Source organism: Rhinoderma darwinii, chromosome 4, assembly GCF_050947455.1.
Source record: "Rhinoderma darwinii isolate aRhiDar2 chromosome 4, aRhiDar2.hap1, whole genome shotgun sequence".
Lineage (NCBI taxonomy): Eukaryota > Metazoa > Chordata > Amphibia > Anura > Rhinodermatidae > Rhinoderma > Rhinoderma darwinii.
The window spans coordinates 248,052,609-248,077,567 of NC_134690.1; the positions used below are offsets into that span (position 1 = coordinate 248,052,609).

The following is a 24,959-nucleotide window of genomic DNA, read 5'->3' on the forward strand; positions in this document are numbered from 1 at the left end:
GGATGATTGAATTTTCCGATCCATAGTGCCCTAACCATAATTTACAAAAAATAAAAAATAAGGACAGCAATTCAAAAGCACGGGAAAAATGTGTTCGGAATCTGTGGTATATCTTTTTAGCGTATGCCCTCCTCCACTTACATAAACAAAAAAATAAAAGCACGTAGGTAAAGTAAAACAATAATGATGTCTAAAATATGTAAACATATTTACGTATATTTATGTATATTTGCTCCTTCTATTAACTTTGGATAAAAATGTTAATTAATTATTAATTAAAAATTCTTGTACGTAATCAGAGCATACGTTAAACTTTCTGAGCCCTGATCCAAAATTTGTAGCAGGGACCCCAACTATTAAGTGCTATGTATAGTACTAGTGTCCCCTTATGTGTCAGAGAGTCCGTTGGGCCCCCTTTGACACTAGGGCTCGGATGCTACTACAACCCGTGCACCATGCCCACCCTGCACTTATTTCTTATTGTCTTTTAGAAGGATTATTTTTTTCTGCATAATTGTTTATCCCCTAGTACAAAGGTTTACCATCACTGTCTCCTGCAGAATGCAGAATGTCTACAGCAATGACAAGCAATATAAAAAAGGCTTTTCAATTTCCAAACCAATGCAAACAGCGCAGCCCTTTGTATTCTCAATTTCTGCTTCTAATTAAAATGAGCTCTTCATAAGTATTGACAATTGCTTTCTCCATATTGACCTTCAGTGTTTTCCATGTTACAGTGGAAATGCTGTTTTGAAGATGATAAAATGAAGTGTCCCTTTTCTCAGAAACATAAAATGACATTATTACACATGCATAATACAGCAAAATTGGGTTGGGGTCAGGGAAGTTTATTTTTACATGGCTGATATGAGATTTTATCAGTATCATATAATATTTATTTCACATAAATATCAAAATTGTGAAAGAGGCCTTGTAGAGACCATACATTACTTCCTATTACAAAAATGTTTAAATGATATTCTTGGGCCCCAATGCAAAATCTGTAATAGGGCCCCCAACTACCATGTGCCATTTTTCTATTTCTATTCATGGCTAGTATTGTGATGAGGTGAGTTATAGCATAAATCCAGGGTAAACGCTGATCAATAAACACGGATCAATAGCAATTGCCAATCTAGTGAATTTGATGGGTTCATACAGGTATACCTGAAAGTAGGAAGAACTTTTGTGATAAGCATTTTACAATATACTAATACTAATTGTAATAGTTTTTAGTTTTTACATGACTTTAAGCATGAAATAGATAATTCTAATTGTGGTTCTTATGTTTTGTTTTGTTTTTCATAGAAAATGAGAATGAACTTGCTGCAATGAAGGATAGACTGCAAAATGCAGATGAAAAAAATCAAAATTTGGTCCGAGCCCTCAATGACACATTTGGAAAACTATCTGCAATACCCAATGGTATGTAAATAAAAATTACATTTTTAGCACCATTGCAGAATGCACAACCGTGCTGTTCGGATACAAACTACACCTCCGCCCATAATACAAAATGTCACTCTTGGTCCATTAGGGCATTACAGTAGTAAAATATAATGTTTTGGCATCTCAGGGCTTTCTTTAACCAGTTAGTGACCACCAATATGCCTTTTCACGGTGGTCACTAATGGGTCTTAGGCTAGGCCGCCACCTTTTCACAGCGACCTTATGTTTGTCCTGCACAGGTGTTCCGCACGGGCTGGAGCAAGTGCCAGGCTGTCTAATGACAGCCTGGCTCCTGCTCTAACATTTACGATCTAAGTCTACTTTGATTGCGACCATTTAACCCCTTAAATGCTGCGGTCAATAATGACCTCTGTCACCTATCGGTGTTCGCAGGCCGACAATGGGTTACCATGGCAGCCGGGGGCCTATCAAAGGCCCTCAGGGCTACCATAACTATATATGCTTATTAGGCCGCACCAAAACCATGGCCTAATAGATGTTTGTCAGTTTTACACTGACATGCAGCAATGCCTTGGTATACTAAGTATACCAAAGCAGCATATCAGCGATCAAAAGATCGCAAAGTAAAGTCCCCTAGTGAGACTGAAAAATGAATTATTGTCAAATAAAAATTCTTTCAAAAAGGTGAACAGTAAAAAAATAAAAATAATTATTTTTTTCCATAAAAAGTGTTTTTTGTAGAAGTGTAAAAAATAAATATAAAAATACTCGTATATGGTATTGCCGCCATTGTAATTTCCCAAACAATAAAGTTAACATGTTATTTAAACCACACGGTGAATGCTGTAACAAAAATGCAAAAAACAACAGCGGAATGGCTATTTTTCCATTGCATCCCCAAAACAAAATAATAAAACGTAATGAAAAAGTCCTTTGTACCTTAAAATGGTACTAATGAAAACAACATCTCGTCTCACAAAAAACAAGCCCACATATGGCTACATCGACAGAAAGATAAAAAAGTTAGGGCTCTTGGAATGTCACAACGCAAAAATAAATAATTTTAGTTAAAAATAGTTTTTATTGTACAAAAGTAGTAAAACATAAAAAAACAATACATATGTGATATCGCCGTAATGATGCCAACCCATAGAATAAAGCTAACATGTTATTTATGACATACAGTGGACGCTGTAATTTTAAAACGCATAGAACAATGGCGGAATTGCTTATTTTTTTCTATTCTGCCCCCCAAAAAAAGTTAATAAAAAGGTAACAAAAATTATATGTACCCCAAAATAATGCCAAAGTCAAATAAAATTTATCCCACAAAAAAACAAGTCCTCATACAGCTATGTCGAACAATAAATAAAAAAGTTATGTCTCTTTGAAGGCGACGATGGAAAAACTAAAAAAATTGCTTTGTCATTAAGGCGTAAAATAGGCTAGTCACTAAATGGTTAAGCTTATTACAATGAAAATACTAATGGTACTGGAGATATACTGCATAGGTCCTCTGTTGTTGAAGGTAACTTGGTAACTTCACTGGACCTGAATCCTTATGGGAATCTCAAAAAGTGAAAGAAAAATACATTAATAATGATGCAGAGGCCCCATAAGGATCTAGTTCAAAGGTCAATAGCTTCTCAAGAAAAGAAATCATATATATATATATATATTATTCATAATACAATGAAAGTTGTGTCAGATCAGGGAAGTATCCTAAGGATCAAATTCAGCATTATAATGTCAGTGGAAAATGTCACTGAAATCTATAATGAAACAAAAAATTCTCAATTGAAGGGACGATAATGTTAACATTCAATTGGCAAGACATTTTCTTGTATCCATTCTGCAGTCTTTGCCTGACACATTTGTCTGTAATAGATACAATAGTGAAGATTCAGACCGCAAAAGACAAAGCCAAGCAAGCAAATGATACTGCCAACGATGTTCTTGCCCGCATCAAAGATCTTAATCTGAATCTCCTGGGGTTGAAACAGAACTACAGTGCACTGAAAGAAGACGTAGCTAAAACCAATGCTGTTGTAAAAGTCGAAAATGGTAAGTCACGGATACTCTACGTCATGTTATATTTTTATTGAATACCATAAAAAACAAAGCAAAGGACTTTGAATATTGAGATTTATATGAATGTAAATAACTGACATGAAAGTTTTCCTGGTGCAATGTTATTCGATGATGAATCTTATAAGGCGCATATACTAACAACATTTAGAATTAAAGTATCATACTGTACGCAGCAAATACTGTATATGTTTGTATGCTCCAATGTTGTCAACAGAACAGGGTAAGGGAAGGAGGTTGTGCCCTTCAATAGGATTAGACTGGCTAGATATGAGCAGATTGGTGTAGCCTTAACACTTCACCAGTACATAGAATACAATAAGAGAATTGATGCGCATATGATTGTCCGAAGTTCATCAAAAGGAAATCTCAAACTTAAAAAAAATACATTCGCCCAAAGCAATGGCCAGTCAATTGCAACACTGAATATCCGGTATTTCATATAGATCATAGCCTGGCTACCCAGAAAAATAGTAGGTTTGGACAGACTGCTTAAAGAGAAATAGAAATCCAGAATCCACCTAGACAAGGGACAACAATGCAAGGTCCTGCCTGGTGAACGAACGCACCATGAACTCCAACACAAAATAAACAGGCATCAAAATCGATGTTATGGATCAAAATGTAATCAAATAAGACAGAAAGGAAAACGACAAGACAATGATAAACAAAATCCCTCCAAAAAAGTACAAAAATCCTCCTACATAGATATAAACATGAAACAGTCAATTAAAGTGCTAGTGCCAATCTGTAAAAATCTAGCAGCCCTAAAATAGGGGCAAATTGGCAAACAAAAATAGGCACATTGAGAAAGGAGGAAAGAGTACAGACCAAAGGAGGGAATCCTGATGCCCAACACGGGTTTCGCCACCCGCTTCGTTTAAGGCTGCTAGCTTTTTACAGATTGGCACTAGCACTTTAATTGACTGTTTAAACTTTATATGTATGTTGGAGGATTTTTGTACTTTCCTGTAGGGATTTTGTTTATCATTGGCTTGTCGTTTTCTTTTATGTTTTATTGTATTACATTTTGAGCCATAATAAAGATTTATACTATTTTATATCACATCGATTTTCCTGCCTGTTTGTTTTGTGTTGCAATTGAAGCAGTTGTGTAAGGTTACTGAAAATCCTCTCACTCCTGTCTACAGGACTTCTCCCATGCTGCACCCATTCTGTGGAACTCACTTCCCCGACCATCAGACTTGATTCTAACATTCTTTTAGGGCATGCCCAGACGTAGCGGAGTTCTTCTGCCACTGTCCGCATCAATGCCGCACAAAATCTGCGTTGCAGATTCTGTTGCGGCTTTGCCTAAAATGGGCATTAAATTGATGCGGACTAGCCATTGCGTATTGAGGGGAAGAGGGCTTCCCTTCTCTTTATCAGTGCAGGATAGAGAGAAGGGACAGCCCTTTCCCTAGTAAAAGTAAAAAGAAATTCATACTTACACGGTCGTTGTCTTGGTGACGCGTCCCTCTTTCGCAATCCAGCCCGACCTCCCTGGATAACGCAGCAGTCCATGTGACTGTTGCAGCCTGTGATTGGCTGCAGCCGTCACTTAGACTGGAACGTCATCCTGGAAGGCCGGACTGGAGGAAGAAGCAGGGAGTTCTCGGTAAGTATGAACTTCTATTTTTTTTACAGGTTGATGTATATTGTGATCGGAAGTCACTGTTCAGGGTGCTGAAACAGTTACTGACGATCACTTAACTCTTTCAGCACCCTGGACAGTGACTATTTACTGACGTCGCCTAGCAACGCTCCCGTAATTACGAGTGCACACACGTAGTCACCCGTAATTACGGGTGCCCCATTGACTTCCTCAGTCTGGCTGTAGACCTAGAAATACATAGGTCCAGCCAGAATGAAGAAATGTCATGTTAGTAACACCAATACGCTCCGCAGCACACATAACATCTGTGGACTTCATTGCGGAATTTTGACTCTCCATTGAAGTCAATGGAGAAATTCCGCAATGAGTCCGCAACAAGTTCGCTACACGTCCGCAACAACCAGTGTATGCTGCGGACACCAAATTCCGCACCGCAGCCTATGCTACGCAGCGGAATTGTCCGCAACGTGTAAACGAACCCAACCACAAAGCTGTGGAAGGCAATGGAGAAACGTGTACGCTGCGGATTTCCGCTGCGGACTGTCCGCAGCGGAATTCCAGAGCAATTCCGCCACGTCTGGCCATGCCCTTAGGGTTGCCTTAAAAACCCATTTCTTCAAGGAGGCCTATGTTATATAACCATAGTCCATGGCCCATACACAACCTGACCTGGTCATAAATATCTCCACTGCTTCCTGTCGTTAATGCAGCTTTTATTAGATTACGCATGCCAACATAAGGGGCTATTCTCCTGAATAACTGTAGCTCCATGTATTTATAGTGTCACTCCTCTTAGTACATTTAGATTATCGGCAAGGAACAATCTCCTTTTGTCTCATTGTTTGCTAACTTGTTTTAATTATTTGTAAATGTACTTGTTTTTTATTTCTTCAATTGTATAAAAAGCTGTTAAATATATTGGCACTATATGGTCCTGTTCACACAGAGTTTTTGGCACATTTTTTTTGACGTGGAAACGGCGTCAGAAAACGCGAAAAAATACTGCCGAAAATGACTCCCATTTCAATGGGAGGTGGAGGCGTTTTTTTCCCACGAGCGGAAAAACCATCTCAAGGGGGGAAAAGAAGCGACATGCCCTATCTTCAGGCGTTTACATCTCTGACAACCCATTGACATCAAGAGAAAGCATATTTCGCTGCGTTTTTGCTCAAATTGCGCTCAATGGCCGAAGGCAAAAAACTGTGAAAATCGCGGCAAACGGCAAAAAAATAACTCAGTGTGAACAGGGCCTATATATAAAGATTACTAATATTATTATAAAACATGGTAATTGCTTCCAAAATCGGTGCCACTCTTGTCCACTGGCTTTGTTTGGAATTGCAAATAGAACTATTCAAATGAACGGAACTGAGCTGCAATACTAGACATGACCAGTGGACCTGAGTGGAGCTGTTGGTGGACAGGAGTGGAGCTGTTGGTGAATGAAAGTAGCCATGTTTTTCTAATCTTATTCAAACCCTTTAACACTATGTGATATATCTGTAACTCCTGCAAATACCAACACTTTCACATTGCCTTGGCTGGGTTATTTTTTTCTTCAACATTATTTTTTATACCTGCAGATAAAATGCATAAACAGACATTTCTTCCACAATAAATTATTGCTCTCACCTTTAGACACTGTACAAACAGTGAAAATCATATGAATATTTTTTTTTATTTCAGGGAGAATTTGAATCCTACTAGTACAATAGCTTTGCCAAGGTTATTGTAATTTTAACCGCTTAATGCATTATCACATACATGTATGTTATAAGTTACATATGGAAATATTGAGCGCGCTTCATTCGCAGCGGGTGTCAGCTGTGCATAAACCTGACAACTGGGACTAATGGTCGGAATCGGCGATCGCGCTATTCCTGGCCATTTAACCACACAAATAATGTGGTCAATCATGACCGCAACATCTGAGGCATTGAATAGAGGGGGCGCCCCCTCCGACAGCTCATTGCCCCCCCTACAACGTGATTGGGGGGTGACAAAAGTTGTCATGTAGCCCAGGGGCCTAATGAAGGTCCCCAGGTTTGCCTTCACTCTGGCTCTGTTAAGCCCTGCCTGTGGTAGGGCTTAACAGAAGCCTGTAAAAATGACAATATACTGCAATATATTAGTATTGCAGTGTATTGTACCAGCGATCCAATGATCGCTGGTTCAAGTTCAAGTTCCTTTAGGGAGGCTAATAAAATGTATAAAAAAAGTTTAATAAAATTATTAGTAGTAAAAAAAAATATTAAAAGTTCAAAAAAAAAACCTTTTCCCATATTTCCTCTGAAGTAATGTACGGTCACGTGATGCATCTCCAGTGGCAATATGCTTACTTCTTTCGCTACCCCATCCATGATCTTTCAGTTCCGTTTTCCAACTGGCTCAATGTACTGGTACGACATTCCTGACATCACTGTACACTGAGGGAAGTGGTGGACCGGATACACCCTGTTTCTGAAAGTTTCCGGTCTTCTGCTAGGGGAGCGAAAATAACACGCAGGCGCTGTAATAGCACAAGAGTGGGAATGCGTGGTAAACAATGGTTTCCCCACTGGCAGTGTTTACCACGCATGCCCACTGATGCGCTATCACATCGCCCAGGGGCGTAGCTAGGGAAGGGGGCAGGCGGGGCATGTGCCCCGGGCGCAACTAGGTGGTAGGGAAGGGGGGGCGCCGCAGAGCAGCTGATCGCTGCTGATAGGCGCCCTGCAGCAGCTTTAGGAAGAGCTAGGAAATCACAGCACCGGCGTTCTGACTGGGGTCTGTGACGGCCAGGGAGTGGACCAGTCCAGTCACCTTACCTGTCACCTGACCTCACATCAGTGACATGAGGTCAGATGACTCAGGACAGGGCACAGGTCCACTCCCGTGCTGCAGCCTTCCAGCTCTGCCTCTACTCTGTGCTCTGCTGTTACACACACGCGGAGAAGCAGAGAGGAAGCTCCGCCCACAGCCCGTCCTGACCTGTGAAGCTGTCAGCAAGAAGACATGGTGAGTTTCTGTGTGTATATGTGTGTGTAGTGTGTAGTGTGTATACAGTGTGTGTCTCTGTCTTTGTATGTGTACATGTTACAGTGTGTGTGTCTGTGTGTGTCTCTGCATGTGTTTGTCTCTTACATCTACTACACTATCTGTACTCAGAGTTATCACTGTGTTATCTGTGGTGTTACATAGGACTGCATGTGACATCTACTACATTATCTGTACTCAGGGTTATCACTGTGTGTTAACTGTGGTGTTACATAGGACTGCAGGTAACATCTGCTACATTATCTGTATTCAGAGGGTCATCACTGTGTTATCTGTGGTGTTACATAGGACTGCAGGTAACATCTACATTATCTGTACTCAGAGTTATCACTGTGTTATCTGTGGTATTACATAGGACTGCAGGCAACATCTACTACATTATCTGTACTGTGCATATATGTGCCTGTGTGGGTATATATGGGTTTGTTTGTGAGGCCGGATTAAACAAGTGTAAGGCTGGATTTACACGAGCGTGTGCATTTTGCGCGCGCAAAAATCGTGGCGTTTTGTGCGCGCAAAAGGCACTTGACAGCTCCGTGTGTCATCACCATATGATGCGCGGCTGCATGATTTTCGCGCAGCCGCCATCATTATGACACTCTGTTTGTATGTTTGTAGCACGTGGTGCTTTTCTGTTTTCATTCATACAGTTCACTGCTGTTGCGCGAATCACACGCGTCCCACAAAAGTGCTTCCGTGTGGTGCACGTGATTTTCACGCACCCATTGACTTCAATGGGTGTGTGATGCGCAAAATATGCACCAAGAACAGACATGTCGTGAGTTTTTCGCAGCGGACTCACGCTGCGTAAAAATCACGCAACTGTCTGCACGGCCCCATAGACTAATATAGGTCGGTGTGACGCGTGTGAAAATCACGCGCGTTGCACGGACGTATATCCCGTTTGTCTGAATAAGCCCTAAATGTGTCTTTGTGCTTGTATATATGTGCCTTTTATGTATTTGTATATGTTCCTGTCTGTGTATTTATCTGCCGGTGTGTGTGTGTGTGTGTGTGTGTGTGTGTATATATGTGTCTGTACGTCTACATATTCACCTGTATGTATGTATGTATTCCAGAATGTGTGTATGTATATTTGCCTCTATGTCTAAATATCTGTCTTTATGTATGTACAGTATATATGTTCCAGCGTGTCCATATATGTGGTTAATTTTTGGTTTGTGTGGGGGGCGGCAATAGAGAGTACCGCACAGGGCGCTATCCAAGCTAAGGCCGGCACTGGCTGTCACCAACCCTAGTCAGAAGGAACTCCGCCGCCTGCACCGCATGACCTCCTCGGCTCCTCCGGTAAGTCACACCAGGCAGAGCGGAGAGTGGTAGCGGTAGGCTACCGCTCACCGCTCTGTTCACAGTGTGGTGATATGTACAAGGGGGAGTGTGGTGCTATTTAAAAGGGGGGGAATGTGGCACTACTTACAAGGGGGGGGGGAGCGTGTGGCGCTATTTACAAAAGGGTGGGAGTGTGGTGCTATTTACAAAGGGGCAGCGGGCTGTGTGTGGCGCTATCTACAAGGGGGGTAGTGTGCCGCTATCTACTAGGGGGAAGCGGGCTGTGTGTGGCACTATCTACAAGGGGGGGAGTGTGCCACTATCTACTAGGGGGAAGCGGGCTGTGTGTGGCGTTATTTACAAGGGGGGCTGTGTGTGCACTATCTACAAGAGAGGGGCTGTGTGTGGCGCTATCTACAGGGGGCTGTGTGTGGCCTCTTTAATTTATTTTCTTTTAAATTATTTTTATGTTAATTACATTATAGAACTATATCGCTTGTAAAATGTAGAAATGCTTTTATGCTCGAGTTACATTAAAAAAATGGTGAAAAAAAATGACAACTCATTGATTGGTAGAGAAAGCAAACATGGCGACGGGAAAGGAGATGTTGGGAAATAAGTTGGGGGGGGCGCCAATCTGAATCTTTGCCCCGGGTGCAGAAGAACCTAGCTACGCCTCTGACATCGCCTGTGCGTCATTTTCTGTCCCCTAGCAGCGGACCAGAAATTATCAGACGAAATTATATCAGTGATGTCAGTGCTAGTAGCGCTCTGACAAGAACTCCAGGACTGGGGTTAGGGGATTCCACAGAGTCTCGGAGCAGAGCCTATACTAGCACTCTGCCCAGGACTCCGGCTCTGGGGAATCCCCTGGCATCACTCATATATGGACAGTGATGTCAGGGGATTTCACAGAGTCCCATAGCAGAGCCTATACGAGCGCTCTGCCCAGGACTCTGGCTCTGGGGAAGCCCCTGACATCACTGTCCGTATATGGACAGTGACGACAGGGAATTCCATAGTCCCGGAGCAGAGCCTATACTAGCGCTCTACTCTGGGATTCCGGCTCTGGGGAAATATACATTTTTGGGGTCAAATGGAGTTTTTTTTTACCATTATGTAAGAGGGAGTGTTTTTTGGTACAGCACTGGTATGTTGCACGTTGATCGTTACCTCTCACCGATCTAATGAGAGCAGTAAAATGGCAACTAAGATTAGAAAATTTATATAGCTGGGTGTAGTAGGCGTGATGAGTCCCTGCTGCCAGTGCATTGCATGCTGGGATACAAGCAGTGAATGCCGGGAACTGTATGACTGGAAAAGTGAGATAACGAATACACAGAGGTAAACAAATCTCTCAATGTAAACAAAAGAGCATAATGTTAAATGAAAAAATAAAAATTAGATAACGATATTCAGGGGGCATTAATAGTAAAATTGAGAAGCGTTGCAGTGATTAAATAAAAAAAGTATTGGTAAACCCCTTTAACCCCTTCCCGACATATGACATACAGTTACGTCATAGCCGGGTAGGGGAAGTATATGGCGTGCTCACGGAGTGAACCTGCTCCATACGATGCGGGTTTCGGCTGTTTGTTACAGCCGACACTTCAGAGTAACGAGCGGCATCGCGCTCGAGCGCGATCCCGCTCGTTTAACTCGTTAAATGCTGCGGTCAATAGCGACCGCAGCATTTAAATCGTTAGAAAGAGGAGGGAGGCCCCATCTAATAGCTCATCACGCCCCCCCGCAACGCGTGGGGGGGGGTGATGGTTGCTATGTCTGCCTGGGGGCCCAATAAAGGACCCCAGGTCCGCCATCTTTGTGCACCTCCGGCAGGGCTTAGTAGATGCCTGTCAGAATCACGATATACTGCAATACATTAGTATTGCAGTATATTGTACCAGCGATCTAACGATTGCTGGTTGAAGTCCCCTAGGGGGACTAATAAAAAAAGTAAAAATGAGTTAAATAAAGTTGTTTTTTTGTGTAAAAAAAAATATATATATATATATATATATATATACAGTCCAGGGTGGATGAACACAGCACTCCAAATGCAACAAATCAGGCCATGTGCTCGTTACCTGGGGGTGAATCAATTCCCCAATATCCAGATAGAGAGAAATGTAGAGCGTAGTAACGGCACCAGGACTTCAAGATGGATGAAAGCAAAAAGTGGATTTATTTCACCTCAACACAGCAACGTTTCGGTTCAACAGGAACCTTTCTCAAGCCATAGTAAACTGAATAAAGTGTCAAACATTTATAGGAGGAGCATACATCAATTGGTAATAAAACAATTACATGTGTAAATCCATCAAAATATGTACAAAACATATACCAGTATTGAATGAAAACATTTCATAAGGTGCAGATCACTTTTCCACTGTGAAATATACAAAAGCAATAGAATATACATACAAAATGTAGTGATAATTACAAGAAGACACTATAAATAAGGACAATTTCCGATAATTGGAAGCAGGCAGAAGCTAATTATAATAAAGCACCAATGTACTCACTGTAAATCATTCAATCTGTGAAGAGATGACAAGTGCGTCCGACACACACATGTGTGCGTCTAGTACGCATGTCCAAAGATGGCGCCCAAACCGGATGTTTACATCCGGTGGAACGCATCAGATAGCAGGTTCCTACTGCGCACGCGCCACGACGGAGCTTGCGTTCCACCGCTCCTGCGCATGCGCCAGCCGGAACTAAGCTATTCAAAACCTAAGGATGTCCGAAAATAGCACAATATCCAAAATTAGACCATAATCGACACAATGCATTGGACTCAATTGTCCTTCCATAATGAATTTATGCAGATATTCAATCGCCTATACAGATAGTAAGGCTAGAGCAAATACAAATGTGTACAAGATGCAAAGCTTGCTGATGTAGTATACGACCCCCTAGTGGTAGAGAACTAAATCTACATGTCATATTATCTAAATATGATATGATTGTAAATATCAATGGGAATATTGCGAATATTCTATTAAAGGGAACTTTAAACACTCCAAGCAAGGATATCAGATAGTCCCAATAAATAGCAAGGCAGAGAGAAACACATCTGCCAAAAATCGCGTAATATAAATGAATATCGACGCTAAACCCATATTTAGGTGGAGAAATAGAGTAACATTTATTAAAAATGCCAGGGAGGAAATACAAACATCAACAGCATTGCAACTATGTGGTCCGGATAAACAATAATTTTAGGTTTAAATAGAGCTCTGCTAATGTATATTACAAGTGTAGCATTGGTGCTTTTAAAGGGAAGACTTCTGCCGCTATCCAATGTCTCTCAAAATTGTTTAACAAGCAGTTATGTATCTAAAGCGTAGAAAAAAAACGTGGAAAAAAAAGAAAAGTATATTAGTATACAAAATATGCCAATTAAAAACAAATATATAAAATATATGTATATTCAACTCCTTTTGAGTACCAGACCCCTGTCACCGCCACGTCTCAGCTGGGGCACTGAGTCAATGACTCTAAATCTCAACTGTGATAAACTATGCTTCTTCTCAACAAAGTGTCTCGATACTGGTAGATCTTGTCTCTTAGTTTTAATGTTTGATTTGTGATTTCTCATCCTGAGACGTACCTCCGTAGTGGTCTCACCAACATAGTGAAGACCACATGGGCAGCTCAGCAGATAAATCACATAAGATGATTGGCACGTGAAAAAACCTTTAATCTTTATTGACTGGCCATTTTGTGGGTGACTAAAAGTGCTACCCTTGATCATCATATCACAGATGTTACAACCAAGACATGGGAAACACCCATGTTTAGGGGGGGCCAGAAACATCTGATTTTTCCGATGTGACCCGATGTCTGCCTTGACCAAAGAGTTTTTTACAAGTGGGCATCCAAGTATGTTGCTGAAGTCATTACCTTATAGTCAGCTTATTCGAGTTAAAAGGGTGGTGAGTCAGGAAGAAAAAGTATCCTTAAGACTTAACCAAATGTGTAAAAAATTTTCAGATCGGGGGTATCCAGACTATGTGCTGGATTCCAATAGACGGAAGGTGGATCTGCTGGACAGACAGGACCTTCTCAGTGGTCAGATTGCTATTAAGAAGAATAGTCTGGATACCCCCGATCTGAAAATTTTTTACACATTTGGTTAAGTCTTAAGGATACTTTTTCTTCCTGACTCACCACCCTTTTAACTCGAATAAGCTGACTATAAGGTAATGACTTCAGCAACATACTTGGATGCCCACTTGTAAAAAACTCTTTGGTCAAGGCAGACATCGGGTCACATCGGAAAAATCAGATGTTTCTGGCCCCCCCTAAACATGGGTGTTTCCCATGTCTTGGTTGTAACATCTGTGATATGATGATCAAGGGTAGCACTTTTAGTCACCCACAAAATGGCCAGTCAATAAAGATTAAAGGTTTTTTCACGTGCCAATCATCTTATGTGATTTATCTGCTGAGCTGCCCATGTGGTCTTCACTATGTTGGTGAGACCACTACGGAGGTACGTCTCAGGATGAGAAATCACAAATCAAACATTAAAACTAAGAGACAAGATCTACCAGTATCGAGACACTTTGTTGAGAAGAAGCATAGTTTATCACAGTTGAGATTTAGAGTCATTGACTCAGTGCCCCAGCTGAGACGTGGCGGTGACAGGGGTCTGGTACTCAAAAGGAAAGAGCTTGAGTGGATTTTTAGACTGGAAACCATGTCTCCTAAGGGGTTGAACATAGAATATTCTTGTGGCCCACATATTTGAGATAGTGTCTGATATCTATTCTCTCCCGTGGTTCTTTAGAGATATGATTGGTTGACGTCCTCAAAGGTATAATTTGTGTCTGTAATGTATAGTTCAACTGGGGTCCTATTTTGACCTTCGTTGAATATACATATATTTTATATATTTGTTTTTAATTGGCATATTTTGTATACTAATATACTTTTCTTTTTTTTCCACGTTTTTTTTCTACGCTTTAGATACATAACTGCTTGTTAAACAATTTTGAGAGACATTGGATAGCGGCAGAAGTCTTCCCTTTAAAAGCACCAATGCTACACTTGTAATATACATTAGCAGAGCTCTATTTAAACCTAAAATTATTGTTTATCCGGACCACATAGTTGCAATGCTGTTGATGTTTGTATTTCCTCCCTGGCATTTTTAATAAATGTTACTCTATTTCTCCACCTAAATATGGGTTTAGCGTCGATATTCATTTATATTACGCGATTTTTGGCAGATGTGTTTCTCTCTGCCTTGCTATTTATTGGGACTATCTGATATCCTTGCTTGGAGTGTTTAAAGTTCCCTTTAATAGAATATTCGTAATATTCCCATTGATATTTACAATCATATCATATTTAGATAATATGACATGTAGATTTAGTTCTCTACCACTAGGGGGTCGTATACTACATCAGCAAGCTTTGCATCTTGTACACATTTGTGTTTGCTCTAGCCTTACTATCTGTATAGGCGATTGAATATCTGCATAAATTCATTATGGAAGGACAATTGAGTCCAATGCATTGTGTCGATTATGGTCTAATTTTGGATATTGTGCTATTTTCGGACATCCTTAGGTTTTGAATAGCTTAGTTCCGGCTGGCGCATGCGCAGGAGCGGTGGAACGCAAGCTCCGTCGTGGCGCGTGCGCAGTAGGAACCTGCTATCTGATGCGTTCCACCGGATGTAAACATCCGGTTTGGGCGCCATCTTTGGACATGCGTACTAGACGCACACATGTGTGTGTCGGACGCACTTGTCATCTCTTCACAGATTGAATGATTTACAGTGAGTACATTGGTGCTTTATTATAATTAGCTTCTGCCTGCTTCCAATTATCGGAAATTGTCCTTATTGTTGAGAAGAAGCATAGTTTATCACAGTTGAGATTTAGAGTCATTGACTCAGTGCCCCAGCTGAGACGTGGCGGTGACAGGGGTCTGGTACTCAAAAGGAAAGAGCTTGAGTGGATTTTTAGACTGGAAACCATGTCTCCTAAGGGGTTGAACATAGAATATTCTTGTGGCCCACATATTTGAGATAGTGTCTGATATCTATTCTCTCCCGTGGTTCTTTAGAGATATGATTGGTTGACGTCCTCAAAGGTATAATTTGTGTCTGTAATGTATAGTTCAACTGGGGTCCTATTTTGACCTTCGTTGAATATACATATATTTTATATATTTGTTTTTAATTGGCATATTTTGTATACTAATATACTTTTCTTTTTTTTCCACGTTTTTTTTCTACGCTTTAGATACATAACTGCTTGTTAAACAATTTTGAGAGACATTGGATAGCGGCAGAAGTCTTCCCTTTAAAAGCACCAATGCTACACTTGTAATATACATTAGCAGAGCTCTATTTAAACCTAAAATTATTGTTTATCCGGACCACATAGTTGCAATGCTGTTGATGTTTGTATTTCCTCCCTGGCATTTTTAATAAATGTTACTCTATTTCTCCACCTAAATATGGGTTTAGCGTCGATATTCATTTATATTACGCGATTTTTGGCAGATGTGTTTCTCTCTGCCTTGCTATTTATTGGGACTATCTGATATCCTTGCTTGGAGTGTTTAAAGTTCCCTTTAATAGAATATTCGTAATATTCCCATTGATATTTACAATCATATCATATTTAGATAATATGACATGTAGATTTAGTTCTCTACCACTAGGGGGTCGTATACTACATCAGCAAGCTTTGCATCTTGTACACATTTGTATTTGCTCTAGCCTTACTATCTGTATAGGCGATTGAATATCTGCATAAATTCATTATGGAAGGACAATTGAGTCCAATGCATTGTGTCGATTATGGTCTAATTTTGGATATTGTGCTATTTTCGGACATCCTTAGGTTTTGAATAGCTTAGTTCCGGCTGGCGCATGCGCAGGAGCGGTGGAACGCAAGCTCCGTCGTGGCGCGTGCGCAGTAGGAACCTGCTATCTGATGCGTTCCACGGGATGTAAACATCCGGTTTGGGCGCCATCTTTGGACATGCGTACTAGACGCATACATGTGTGTGTCGGACGCACTTGTCATCTCTTCACAGATTGAATGATTTACAGTGAGTACATTGGTGCTTTATTATAATTAGCTTCTGCCTGCTTCCAATTATCGGAAATTGTCCTTATTTATAGTGTCTTCTTGTAATTATCACTACATTTTGTATGTATATTCTATTGCTTTTGTATATTTCACAGTGGAAAAGTGATCTGCACCTTATGAAATGTTTTCATTCAATACTGGTATATGTTTTGTACATATTTTGATGGATTTACACATGTAATTGTTTTATTACCAATTGATGTATGCTCCTCCTATAAATGTTTGACACTTTATTCAGTTTACTATGGCTTGAGAAAGGTTCCTGTTGAACCGAAACGTTGCTGTGTTGAGGTGAAATAAATCCACTTTTGCTTTCATCCATCTTGAAGTCCTGGTGCCGTTACTACGCTCTACATTTCTCTCTCTATATATATATATATATATATATATATATATATATATATATATATATATATATATATATTAAAAGTTTAAAAAAAAACCTTTTCCCATTTTCCCCCTAGGGAATAGTAAAAATTGCTGCGTCCGCAAAAGTCTGATCTATTACAATATATAATTATTTAACCTGCACGGTGAACGCCATAAAAAAAAAAATTGTAAACGCCAGAATCTCTATTTTTTAGTCACCTAATCTCCCACATAAAATTAAATAAAAAGTGATCAAACCGTCGCATGTACAGAAAAATGGTATTATTAGAAACTACAGCTTATCCCGCAAAAAATAAGCCCTCATACCACTTAATTGACGGAAAAATAAAAAAGTTATGGCTCTCGGAATTTGGCGACACAAAATAAATTTTATTTTTTACACGTAGGTTTTTACTTGTAAAAGTAGTAAAATCTAGAAAAAACTAAATATATTTGGTATCGCCGTAATCGTATTGACCCACAGAATAAAGTTAATGTTGTTTTAATTGCACAGTGAATTCCGTAAAAACAGCGCCAAATAACCATGGAGGAATCCAAAAAACGAAAATTAAAATCTGAAAGTTGTTTACGACGGGAAGGGGCTAAGAAGGTGCTTCTCTATTAATTTATTATCTGGTTCTTCTGAATTACACCATCTTGTTATTCCTTGAAAATTTCTTTCTTTAGTATATTTAGTTCTACTCATACACTGCTAGCAAGGATTTATTTTCTGTGAAAAGATTAAGAAAAATTTAAAGCATCAAGAAGTCTTAATATGGGTAGAGATGCTTTTTTATATTCCCATCCTCATAAATTCTGCTCTATAGTTTGCAACTGAACAATTCAATGGTCTTCATTTTAAATAAGAACATTTATTCTAGGAATCTGCCTTTACTCAGATTCTTTTAGGTTAATACAAATACTGAAGCTCATCTATACTTTTTCCATCATTTCTACTTGATTTTTATAATTTTACACCTTTTCTATTTATTCTAATACCTATTAATTGAACTATTATTCTGCAAAGTTTCTGTTATGAAACCATATATTCCCCAATACTGTGAGACAGAAAGGTAAATCAATGCATACTGCCTGAACTTACACCAAAAGGACACTCTTATGGCATATTCCGAGTCCACTAAAAGTATTCCTGTCCTATACTGAGAATGAACACAATGGACATTAACCCAATCACTATTATACCTTATTAGTGGCGGATTAAGTGTACCATAGGCCCTAGGATGTTTACATTAATAAGGCCTCATTCACACGGCAGGGTTTCCCGGCCGGGTGCCGGCCGTTCATAAATCGGCCGGCACCCGGCTGCATTAGGAATAATAGACCCCTAATGGGGCTATTCACACGACCGGTTTTTTGACGGGCGGGAAAACCGGCCGTCAAAAAATAGGACATGCTCTATCTTCGGCCGGGTACCCGGCCGCCCGGCACCCATAGAAGTCTATGGGGCCGGGTAATACACGGCCATCACCGGAATGTGTCCCGAGTGATGGCCGGGTTTTCCAGCGCTTCCGCTCTATCTCCTCCTCCTCACAGCGCAGAGTGCATGTGAGGAGGAGGAGTTGATGCCATTCTGACGAATGGCATCGCTGTACACTGTGTGGCAGGGCCGGGGTGTACAGCAGGTGGAAGGGAGCTCTGCGCTGGCTCCCTTCCCCTGCTTGTTTTAAAAGCGCCCTGGCCCGGCGACACCTTCGATGGCGCTGCTAGCAGCTGCTGCTGCTGCGGCGGCTGCTACTACTGCAGCGACGCCAATATAGCAGAGCAGGGAGGTATCTCCCCGCTCTGCTATGTGCTAGCCGCACTTTAGCTCCTTGAAGGAGCGGAATCCCTGTGTTTTCGGGGATTCCGCTCCTGGACAGAGCGCTTGATGTCTCTGTCCATATCTGGGCAGTGACATCAGGGGAAACTCCTGAAGCGGAATTCCCGAACACATGGGGATTCCCCTTCAGGAGTTGCCGCTGATGTCACTGTCCAGATCTGCCCGGCCCGGCACGGATGCAAAACTTTATGCAAACTGGCAGGGCAGAATGGCCGATTTTACCGGCCGGCACTCGGGCTCGGGCGCGACCCGTTCGTGTGAATCCCGCCTTACCCCCTCCCCATATCTATGTTCAGCAGCTCCACTTTTCTCTGCCAGACATTTTTTTGGGGTCAAACATTAAACATTGTTTTTTCGTTACTTAATTAAAGTATATTAGAGAACTGTATGATTTTCTATTCTACAAATAAGTAAAAAATAAAAACTGGACAACCCCATTAATGTATGTGTTTAGTGTTTTTAAACGTTTTTCTAATAAGCATTTTCGAAAAAAAATTAGGTTTCTCGCTGCTGCTTCTGTGCATCCACTATACATCACAACTTGAGAACGCCGCTGTAAGCCAAATCTATTAGTCACCTGGACTGATGGCTCGGCTGACAGCGGCTCCTGTATGCCTCTGACACACAATAATCACACTAATACCGATCAAATATAAGACAAACACATTGTTTCCCTTCTATAGAATTAGATCTAATTAATGAAACTAAAATTAAATACATGAGACATTCCTCTTAAGTAAATATTTACTATTGGACTATTTGTTTGATGAATTTAGCCAAGCTGTATGAAGTCTGGGACCATATGGCTATGTTCACACAGAGTATTTTGCCGAGTTTTTTGACGCGGAAACCGCGTCGCAAAACTCGGCAAAAACGGCCCGAAGATGCCTCCCATTGATTTCAATGGGAGGCGTCGGCGTCTTTTTCCCGCGAGCAGTAAAACTGCCTCGCGGGAAAAAGAAGCGACATGTCCTATCTTCAGGCGTTTCCACCTCTGACCTCCCATTGACTTCAATGGGAGGCAGAGAAAGCGTATTTCGCGGTGTTTTATGCCCGTGGCGCTCAATGGCCGCGGGCGAAAAACGCTGCGAAAAACTCATCGAAAATCGGCGTGCAGGGAGAGGAAAATCTGCCTCAAACTTCCAAACGGAATTTTGAGGCAGATATTCCTCCTGCAAAATACTCCGTGTGAACATAGCCTATGGGTTACCTTGCCCTCTGCTGCTCAATCCAAAAAGACGAGACAGGATCCCTATCAATATAGGCTGCATGTCCAACAGAAACAATTCTACACTTAAAGTTTAATAGTTTAACATGCTTTTAGGTAGAAGGCAATAACATTAAAAAAGGAAAAGAAGCATAGAACAAGCTTGGACTATAGCCTATAGTTTATTGAGCAATACCGATGCTGCATGTTGCACGGAATTGTTTATCTAGCTTCCTAGATGAAACACAAATCATTATGAAAGGTAGTGAGGTAGTGTCAATCTCAATGTACACAGGGAGATATTGAAATAATGTTTCCATCTCAGGCTCTTTTTAGTCAAACAAGTACTCGAAGAGGAAAAACATGTTTTAGATGAGAGTAACATTACACTTGCTATATGTTACATCTATTTGTATCAATTTTACCAATTACCTTTATGCTACTAATGATGATAACAGGACCACGGGCTTCAGCAAGGAGTTAGGGATCTTGAGGGTAGAATGCAGCCGCAGCTTGTAAGACACCGGGTTAATCTGTAGCAGGATTTCTAGGGGTTCGAGGAACCTGGGGCAAATTTGCAGGATGGCACCCTCAGCCGGATATTCTTTGAAGACAACCAGACCTTCGTACCTGGAAGAAACTGAGGAGGAGCCCATCTTCTTATATCTGCCTTTCTCTTCAGGCGGTCCACCGCCAGTAGGATAGAAGATCGGGACTGTTCCCATTTTTGAAGAAAGTCCCTGAAGGTAGAGTCAGCTGCAGGAACCTGGGATATAGTAGAGACAGGAAAAGGTATACGAGGGTGTTGACTGTAGACGATGAAAAACGGACTGGAGTTGGTGGACTCACTAGTGTGGTTATTATAGGAGAACTCTGCCCACGGGAGCAGCTGCACCCAGTCATCATGCCGTCCGGAAACAAAGTGATGCATATAGTTCTCCATGATCTGGTTAACACTCTCAACTTGTCCATTGGATTGGGAATGATAGGCCGAAGAGAAGTCCAACTTTACACCGAGTAGACCGAATAGTGCTCTCCAAATCTTTGAGGCGAACTGGACCTCTCGGTCCGAGACAATATGCAGAGGCAAACCGTGCAGCCGGAAGATGTGTTGAATGAAGAGGTCGGCCAATCGCGCAGCAGAAGGCAGACCAGTCAAGGGGACAAAAGGAGCCATTTTAGAAAATCGATCCACCACCGCCCAGATCACAATGAGAGGGAGATCCATACAAAGTCCATTGCAACATGCTGCCAGGGAGCAATGGGCACAGGCAGTGGTTGGAGCAGACCAGCTGGTCTGGAGTGGGCAACTTTATTTGCTGCGCATACCGTACATGAGGAGACAAAGTCCATGACGTCTTTGGGCAGCGTGGGCCACCAGAACTGGCGGGCGATTAGATCTTGGGTCTTACGACCACCCGTGTGACCTGCCAGCTTGGAACTGTGACCCCAGCAAAGGATTCTTCTGCTGTCTGCCAGAGATACAAAAGTCCTTCCCTTAGGAATGTCTCTAACTTGCAGAGGGTTCACAGAGAAGATGCAGGAAGGATCAATAATATTCTGTGGGAACTCCACAGTGTCCTCTTTTTCAAATGACCTAGACAAGGCATCGGCCCTCACATTCTTGTTGGCAGGTCGGTAGTGGAGTTCGAACCGGAAACTGAGCAAAGAACAATGACCACCTGGCTTGACAAGGATTCAACCGCTGGGCCGTCTGTAGGTAGGTCAGGTTCTTATGATCCGTAAAGACCAGGATAGGATGGACTGCGCCTTCCAGTAGGTGTCTCCACTCCAGCAGAGCCAGCTTGATGGCCAGTAACTCCCGATCCCCAATCGAGCAGTTACGCTCTGCGGAAGAAAACAGCTTAGAATAGTAGCCACATACCACAGTCTTGCCCTTCGAACCTTTCTGGAACAACAGTGCACCAGCACCAACAGAGGAAGCGTCCACCTCTAATGAAAACTGTAGGGATACAGCAGGGTGGTGAAGAATAGAGGCTGACGTGAAGGCTTTTTTTAAAGATTCAAATGCGGCTTCTGCCTCTGGAGTCCACACTTTGGCATTCATATCCTTTTTAGTGAGGGTAGACATGGGAACTGTCAAAGACGAGAGGTTGGGAATGAACAGCCGGTAGAAGTTGGCGAATCCCAGGAAGCGTTGTATGGCCCTTATGTAATGGCAGGAAGGAGGTGAAGGGAAAGTGAGCCCTAATCTACCCACCGCCCTGTCCCTGCCTACTTGCAACGACCCACCCTAGGCGACGGGGTACAACTGGGCGGTGGTCCCTACGCTGTCTAAGTGCACGGGAGAACAAACAGGGAACACGCAAGGGAAGGGGCAGTAGCCCACGGAACGCCGCGAGGAAACGGAGCGGTGAATGAGTAGTCCGGACCAGGATGAAGTGGAGTATACCCAAGTGAGCACGGAGGAGGAAGCAAGCCAGAGGCAAAGCAAAGCAGGTTAAGCGGAACTGCAGCAAGGCAGAAGCAGGCTGGAGCAAGCAGCAGTGGGGCCAGGAATCCAGAAGAATTACAAGCCCTGAGGAGGAGAACAAGGCAGGTAATAAAGGACAGGGGGCGGAGCTAACTCCGACTGACCAGGCCGCGATAGGCTCTCCCACTCCTAAGCCTGCCACCCTTGTTGGTGGGAGATGGTGTCAGTCGAACAGGTCTGGCCTCAGGTGTGGATTGATTAATCCCAGGAGTATACCTAGACGTAGTACCTGGCAGATCCCTAACAGTACTCCCCCTTTTATGAGGGGCCACCGGACCCTTACTAAGAGGACCCGGTTTAGTAGGGAAGAGAAGGTGGAACCTCCTGATCAATACCCCCGCGTGAACATCACGGGCAGGTACCCAAGTCCTCTCCTCCGGCCCGTATCCTCTCCAATGGACCAGGTACTGGAGGGAGCCCTGGACCATCCTACTGTCCATAATCTTGGCCACCTCGAATTCCACCCCCTCAGGGGTGAGCACGGGAACAGGAGGTTTCCTCGAGGGGGACCAGGACGGGGAGCAGCGTTTAAGGAGGGAGGCATGGAAGTCGTCATGTATGCGAAAGGATGGGGGCAGCTCAAGACGGAAGGATACAGGGTTGAGGACTTCAATGATCTTATAAGGTCCAATAAATCGGGGAGCAAACTTCCTGGACGGGACCTTAAGGCGCAAGTTCCTGGACGACAACCAGACCAAATCCCCGACGACAAACCGGGGGTTAGCAGAACGTCTACTATCCGCCTGAATCTTTTGTGCGCTCTGGGACGCCTCTAGGTTCTTCTGAACCTGGGCCCAGACAGTGCACAGTTCCCGATGAACATCCTCTACCTCAGGATTATTGGAACAACCAGGGGAAACGGAGGAGAACCTTGGGTTAAACCCGAAATTACAGAAAAACGAGGAGACCCCTGACGAGTTACTGACCCGGTTATTCAGGGAAAATTCAGCAAGGGGAAGGAATGAGACCCAATCGAAGTGACAGTCAGAGATGAAACACCTTAAATATTGTTCCAGGGATTGGTTAGTCCTTTCCGTTTGGCCATTAGTTTCGGGATGGAAGGCGGAGGAGAAGGACAGATCAATCTCCAACTTTTTACAAAAAGCTCTCCAAAATAAGGAAACAAATTGTACCCCCCTGTCAGAAACGATATTGACTGGGGCCCCATGGAGACGCAGGATGTGTTTCACAAACAAAGAAGCTAACGTCTTGGCGTTAGGTAGCTTCTTAAGGGGCACAAAGTGGCACATCTTGCTGAAGCGGTCTACTACCACCCACACCACCGACTTGCCCTGAGATGGAGGCAAATCGGTGATAAAATCCATGGAGATATGGGTCCAAGGTCTCTGGGGAATGGGCAAGGAACGCAGTAGGCCCGCAGGTCGGGACCTAGGGGTTTTGGACCTAGCGCAAACCTCACAAGCGGCGACGTAAGCCCTAACGTCTTTAGGCAACCCAGGCCACCAATAGTTTCTGGTGATGAGGTGTTTGGTGCCCAAGATGCCAGGATGACCAGATAGAGCGGAGTCATGGTTTTCCCTGAGTACCCTTAGCCGGTATTGCAGGGGAACAAACAGTTTGTCCCCAGGGACGTTCCCGGGAGCTGCACCCTGATCAGCCGCGATATCAGAAGCTAAATCAGAATCCGTGGCAGAAACGATTATACCAGGGGGTAAAATACAAGCAGGATCCTTCCCGGAAGGAGGATTGGCCATGAAACTACGTGACAGGGCATCAGCCTTAATATTCTTGGACCCAGCCCTATAGGTAACCAAGAAATTAAATCTGGTAAAGAATAGTGCCCACCGAGCTTGTCTAGGATTAAGCCTCCGGGCCGATTCTAGGAAAAACAGATTCTTGTGATCCGTAAGGACCGTTACCTGGTGTCTGGCCCCCTCCAGGAAGTGCCGCCACTCTTCAAAAGCCCATTTAATGGCTAGAAGTTCGCGGTTGCCAATATCATAGTTACTCTCCGTGGGCGAAAACTTCCTAGAGAAGTAAGCACAGGGACGGAGATGGGTGAGGGAGCTGGCACCCTGGGACAAGACGGCCCCCACTCCCACCTCGGATGCGTCAACCTCCACAATAAATGGCTCCTCTTGGTTGGGCTGAATCAGCACGGGGGCCGAGATAAAGCACTTCTTGAGGGTCTCAAAGGCCTGGACGGCCTCAGGGGGCCAATGGAGGACATCAGCACCCTTGCGAGTAAGGTCCGTAAGAGGCTTAGCGACGACCGAGAAGTTGGCAATAAATCTCCTGTAATAGTTGGCGAACCCTAAAAAACACTGTAACGCCTTAAGGGAGGCAGGTTGGACCCATTCCGCCACAGCCTGAACCTTGGCAGGGTCCATGCGGAATTCATGAGGAGTGAGGATTTGCCCTAAAAATGGTATCTCCTGTACCCCAAAGACACATTTTTCAGTCTTAGCAAACAGATTATTCTCCCGAAGGACCTGGAGCACCTTCCTGACATGCTCCACGTGGGAGGA

At 42.8% G+C, this 24,959-nt stretch overlaps 1 protein-coding gene across 1 annotated transcript in view; it reads left to right on the forward strand.

Moving 5' to 3' along the window:
* LAMA2 (laminin subunit alpha 2) overlaps positions 1–24,959 on the forward strand; it is an 852,154-nt gene that overhangs the window by 681,384 nt on the left and 145,811 nt on the right. The window contains exons 43-44 of the mRNA XM_075863715.1: positions 1,309–1,425; positions 3,298–3,474. Coding sequence (XP_075719830.1) covers positions 1,309–1,425; positions 3,298–3,474 — 294 coding nt within the window. The remainder of the gene's footprint in view (positions 1–1,308; positions 1,426–3,297; positions 3,475–24,959) is intronic.